At 38.5% G+C, this 6501-nt stretch overlaps 1 protein-coding gene across 1 annotated transcript; it reads right to left on the bottom strand.

The window, feature by feature from the left end:
- Positions 1–4608: 4608 nt before the first annotated feature.
- On the bottom strand, positions 4609–6301 carry LOC121749273 (berberine bridge enzyme-like 15). The gene has a single exon (XM_042143859.1). It carries the CDS (start codon positions 6299–6301, stop codon positions 4697–4699), a length of 1605 nt encoding a protein of 534 aa, XP_041999793.1. The 3' UTR covers positions 4609–4696.
- Between the last annotated feature and the right edge of the window lie 200 nt (positions 6302–6501).

Raw genomic sequence — 6501 nt, 5'->3', positions numbered from 1 at the left:
TTCTTCATGGCGAGTTGAAGAAAGAAATATACATGGAGGCACCACCAGGATTTTCTGATGAGTTCAAGGCAAGTGAAGGATGCAGATTGAGGAAAACTATGTACGGGGCAGAAGCAATCACCGAGAGTCTGGTTTGGTAGATTTGCAGACGCAATGAAGAGCTATGGATACAGACAAAACAATTCAGATCATACACTATTCCTGAAAAGACACGAGGGAAAAACTACATGTTTAATTGTGTACGTTGATGACATGATTATTACAGGTGATGATGCAGAGGAGATTAAGAGTTTGAAGGACAAGCTTTTCAAAGAATTTGAGATGAAGGATTTAGGTGATCTTAAGTACTTCTTGGGGATTGAAGTCCTTTGCTCACCACGAGGGATATTTTTGAGGCAGAAGAAATACATCTTGGACATCCTAGCAGAAACTGGCCTGCTAGAGTGTAAACCAGCCGAGACTCCGATTGTGCAAAATCATGGCTTGAAGATACGAGATGGAACTAAGGCAGCAGATCGAGGGCGGTATCAGCGATTGGTTGGGAGACTCATCTATTTATCTCACACTAGACCTGATATTGCTTATGCTGTATGGGTGGTAAGTCAATTTATGCATCAACCCCAGGCCGAACATTTAGAAGCTGCACTGAGGATAGTTCGATATTTGAAGGGAACCGTTGGACATGGAATAGTGTTCAAGAAAAATGGAGGCTTAGAAATCCATGGGTATACTGATGCAGATTGGGCAGGTAATCCAGTGGATAGAAGGTCGACCTCAGGCTACTTTACATTCGTTGGAGGAAACTTGGTGACGTGGAAAAGTAAGAAGCAGAAGGTGGTAGCTCTGTCTAGTGCAGAGGCAGAATTCAGAGGAATCAAGAGTGGTCTGACTGAGATCATGTGGCTAAGGAAGTTGATGACAGAGATTGATTCTATTCCAAGTAAGAATCAGTTATACTGTGATAACAAAGCTGCCATAAGCATTTCAGAGAATCCAGTGCGACATGACCGGACAAGGCACGTTGAGGTGGATAGACACTTCATCAAGGAAAATATTGAAGAAGTAGTGGTCGAATTCCCATTTGTGCGTTCTGAAGATCAATTGGCAGATATATTAACCAAGGCGGTTAGCTCAAGGAGCCTTGAAGAGGTTCTTGACAAATTGTGTATCGGGGATCTCACTACTCAATTTGAGGGGGAGTGTTAGAATAAAGAGAAGATTTGATTTGAATATGAAAGAATATATCAAGGATCAATTCCCTACATCAAGGGATTGATCAAATCATGTATAGAATAAGAATGATTTAGTTACCATATGAGAAATCTAGTACTCCTATTTAACGGGAACGATTGTAATGAGAATAATCATCTAACATTACACCAAAAACCTTTCTTTGCCTTTTATCAAAAGGTAGTAAGTCGCTTTTATTTAATTTTATAATAGAAAATAAAATTACTGAAATATGAGACCAGATAATAAAAATAACAAAATGTGATAGATTATTGGTGTACGGTTGGAATAAACATTATTGTAATTAAACTTGATTGCATAAACGATTCTCATGCGTAGGCAACAACGTTATAAGTACTCATTTATTTTATTTGGAGTAAATTAAAGTAAGCTCTTGAGTAATGAAGGCTGCTTTTTCTATACCTCAGAAGAAAACATATCAATAGAGATTTTTGGACAGATAATTATTATTATGAGAATTATCAGTATTTTCTTATTTCTCACTCATTTATTTAATTCTTCCCCTTCATGCTCTTTTATCCAAAGAATTCATTTTTATGGGAATAAAGATGCATATTATATTCTGACAGGAATGTTGCGTGTAATTTAGGTCTTTCTCAAGAGAATTTGGTCTAAAATCAACTTGTCGAATACTCGAATGTCAGTTTTGCTGCATCATAATTCATATATCACCTTCTTTTTAGTTAAATTGAAGGTTAATAGTACACTATATAATTTAAATAATTACTGTCATGTCAAAAACAAAATTTTGGTTATTTAGTTACACCGGAGTTATTTTTAGGATGAATACAAAACTTGGTAAACTATTAAAATATGTACTCTATCAATCAATGCGCAATTAATTATAATCTATTACTGCCATTTTTTTGAGGTAATATGTATTATCGTGCATTAAAAGTATATGACATAGTTTTGAAAATATTCGATTTCATTCATAAATTTTGTTTGCCAGTTATAGAAAACCACCTTTCGTTTATTCAAATAAATTGCATATAAATCTCTCTATTATTCAAAATCCAAATTTATAATATTTTCCCCATCCAACAAAAGATGTATCACCTTTTCTTTTATTATATTCCAACAAAAATATCACGTTATTTAAAAAAAATATTGCTAATAAATACAATTACCTTCTCTCATTTTGTAATTACCAATCATATGTTATCTCTCTATTCATAAAAGCAGCTATCTTATAACTAATTAACTCATTAAACAAATCTCTTAAAATCGTTTATCAACTAATAAGTGTATGAATAAAAATTCAGTGTCCATACATATTGCAACATAATGTGTATAAGGGTTTACTTGTATATTTATGCATAAGGATTTGAATTTATTTTTATTTATATATTGAACTAAAAAAGGAATTTTAGATAATGAGTTGTACTACAATTTTTTAAAACTCATCAACTAATTATCACATATCTTGGACATAGTGAACATCGACGTAATCTTGTTTAAAGTATTTTTATGCTAGTACTTCCTCTATCCCGCGAGAATATGAATTCTTTCATTTTTATTCCGTCCCACAAGACTATGCACTTTCTAATTTTTTAAAGTCTTTTATCTCTAATGTGGTGGGTCACATTCTCCACTAACTATATTTTAATTACTTTTTCTCTCTACCCCTTTCTTACTCTACCAATTTTACATTAAAACCTGTGTTGAACCCAAAGTGCATATCCCTTGGGGACGGATGGAGTATTATTTTAGAACTTCTTATTTGATTTTTTCACTCTATGGAGTATTATTTTAGAACTTCTTATTTGAATTTTTCACTCTTTCATACTTCAAATTATTTTTATAATCTATCTACATTTATTATTGTTATCTTGTTGTATCAAGATAAATTGTACTCTGTATCTCAATATACTACCATTAACGATAAAGCTGTCAATTTTTGACATGACACGAAAACTCGACCAAATACACACGAAGTTAATAGATTCATACTCAATAAAAACCCGATAAATTGGGGTTGGATTAGAGTTTGGCCTTATTAGGTTGTGGCGATATCGAGTTGACACGACAACGACTTAATACACGCAATATGCCATCCCTATGCAATCATTATCTCTCGAGGGGTCTATTTTTATTTAAAACTATATCTGATCCATGCATGCGGTGCACGAGATATTATATTTTAATTAATAATACTACTATTATATATGAAAAACAAATTCAAATTAGTATTTATGAAAAACAGATAATAAAGAAATCATTTACTGTTTATTGCGGGGTAATTACCCAATACATACAAAATGTTTTATCATGTTTCAAATTAATACAAAAAGTTTAAAGTTAGCATAAATCATACAAAAAGGGTTGATTAGTGTTTCAAATTAGTACATTATGTTAAAAACCACTAGCATCGTTACTTTTATATTGTTTTTCATCCTATTCACTCCAAAATTATTGGTTATTTTTCATCCTATTCGCATCAAATAACTTTGGATCAACGAGAATTTCAGGGCATCGCCGTCTCCGGCCGAAATAAGGTGCTCTAACACGTCCATGTAAGTCCCTTTTTGCAGAAATGTCATAAAATTTTCGCTGCTTTTTTTTATTGAGTGAAGTTGATGGGATTTTTTATATTTTGATGGTTCTGATTGTGCAGTGAGGTTCAGGCGGTGCCGGAGGCAGTAAAGGCGGACGAAAGTGAAAAGAAAGCTGAGTGCTATGGGGTTTTCTGCCTCACTTTTGATCTCAAACCACTGAGTATTTTATTGCACATATCGCGTTTTGATATAATTCTCAGGCAAATATGCGAATAGGATAAAAATAACAAATAATTTTGAAGTGAATAGGATGAAAAATAAAATAAAAGTAACGGTGTTAATGGTGTTTAACAAATGTAAAATACTAATCAAATATTTTGTATGATACTGTATATGCTAACTTCAAACTTTTTGTATTAATTTGGAATATTAGTAAAACATTTTGTATGTATGGTGTAATTACCCCGTTTATTGCACATAAATTCTGATTTAAATGTATGTATATTATCAAAGAAATAAATTAGAGGTGAGGATTTAATATAGCTCGCCAAAGGTACCGTATCTGAATTTTTGAACCATAACAAGAGAAAACAGATCATATAAGAACATAACCGTCATATCCTTGAGTTTATGATGTTCATGAAATTAGGAAAAGCGCATGAACCAATACAGAAATGATACACCAACTTTAAAGTAGATACACATATCGGGTGCGTACAAAAATTACGTCGATGTTATAAAAATTTTAATCAATATTTGACACTCCATATTCAGTGCACAAAAATATTAATTATATTCAAATTTAGTGTTTCATTGAACTAGAGTCCAGTGGACAAAAATTGACAATTTGGTACTACTATCACATCACGAAGAGTCGAAGACGAAACTCTTCAATATGAATGTAGGAGTAAGGAATAACGCTCTGTTTGAGAAGTAAAATGATGAAATTAGTAGTAGTGTTTGGGTAGGGAGGTAGGAATGCTCTGTTCATGCCAGAAAAAATCATGCGGATCCACTCTAGATTTAACCCGCACCAATCTCTCAAAATTGCATTTATAGTACTTACTCCCCCATTTCCCTGCATCAACCGAGCTGCGGTTAACGCTGTTCATCCCCATCTCATCATCTCTGTAATTAACATACGCCTCCCTCGGATTCTTCGACGCGTACTGCGCCATGTAATCGTATAGCTTGTTCATCCACTCGTACCTCTTCCCCTCCTCTTCCTTATCGCTCTTCCACGTCGTCAAATACTGCGCCATGAACACCACCCCTTTCCTGTGCGGGAACGCTATCTTCCCCTCCGGAATCCGGCTCATCTTCCCCCCAAACGGATTCCATATCACCAACGGCGACTCCTCCTCCACCATCACCCTCCACAGCCCTTCCAGCCCCGCCTCCGCCACCGCCTCCTTCACGAAGTCCGACTTCCCCTTGAAATGGTTCACGAACGCCGCTTTCCCCGAGAGAAGCGTCTCCGGCGCCGTCCCCGTCGGGAAGCTCCCCATGTACACCACCGACTCTATCCAGCTCATCTCCACCGTCTCCTTCCGCGCCATCCCCAGCTCCGGAAACTCGGATTTCACGATTTTGAGAAGCGACTCCGCGCTGCCGAGATACACCCCGTTGTACGCCGTCACTATCGTCCTCTTCTTCCCAGCGGCCGCGGGCGCCGGTCTGATCAGTACTCTCATGAATAAATTCTCGTCGATTTTGTCGGCGATGCGCTGCCATTTGTATAGCGTTTTTGTGGCGCCTTGTTCCAGCGTTCGCGCCGCGGTGAAAACCGTCACTGTTGGCGGAACTTTGACGAGCCGAACCTTCCATGCTAATATAACGCCGAAGCTGCCTCCTCCGCCGCCTCTGATCGCCCAAAACGCGTCCTCTCCCATGGATTTCCTGTCGAGGATGTTTCCGTTGGCGTCGACTATTCTCGCATCGACCACGTTATCAGCGCCGAGGCCGTACTTCCTCATCATCGGGCCGTACGCGCCGCCGGTGATGTGGCCGCCGACGCCGAGGCTGGTGCAGAGGCCGGCGGCGAAGCCGTGCGTTTTGCTCTTCTCAGATATTCTATAATAGAGCTCGCCGATCGTGGCGCCGGCCTGCGCCCACGCCGTCTCGGAGCCGATGTCGACGTCGACGGCGCGGAGCTTTCCGAGGTCGAGGAGGATGAACGGCGGCGCCGATTTGAAATCCGACGTGTAGGAGAGGCCTTCGTAGTCGTGGCCGCCGCTTCTCAGGCGGAGGTGGACGCCGAGGGCTTTGGCGCAGAGGACGGCGTTTTGGACGTGGGATTCGGTGAGAGGCGTGAAGATGAGAATGGGCTTGGGCTTGGAGGGGAGCAGACATCGGAGGTTTTGGGCCGTGGAGTTCAAAAGGGAGGTGAAGAGCGAGGTTTGGGAAGGGGTGATGAATGTGGATTTTGGAGGAGGACATTTAACGGCGTGTTTGGCTACGCATTTTGGGAAGGAATCTTGGATTTCTGCGGCGGTAGAGATTGAGAGCAGGAGTAGAAATGAGGCGAGGATTGTTGAGAGATGAGGACTCATTTTTGGGGTGTTTAATTTCTTAATTTTGATGTAGGAGTGCTGCTGTATTTATAGAGAGATGGATCATCTTTCATTACTCCCTCCGTCCGGATAATTCTTATCACTTTGATCGGGCACGTGTTTTAAGAAATGTAACGAAAAGTGAGTTAAAAAAATTAGTGGAATATGGATCATACTTTTATATATTAGTTTTATAATAA

The sequence above is a fragment of the Salvia splendens genome, chromosome 9 (genome assembly GCF_004379255.2).
Source record: "Salvia splendens isolate huo1 chromosome 9, SspV2, whole genome shotgun sequence".
Lineage (NCBI taxonomy): Eukaryota > Viridiplantae > Streptophyta > Magnoliopsida > Lamiales > Lamiaceae > Salvia > Salvia splendens.
This window is presented reverse-complemented; position numbering and strand designations above follow the sequence as displayed.

What these genes read in the sequence shown, in the direction of transcription:
- LOC121749273 (XM_042143859.1), bottom strand. Translation starts at nt 6,301, where the DNA reads ATGAGTCCTCATCTCTCAACAATCCTCGCCTCATTTCTACTCCTGCTC.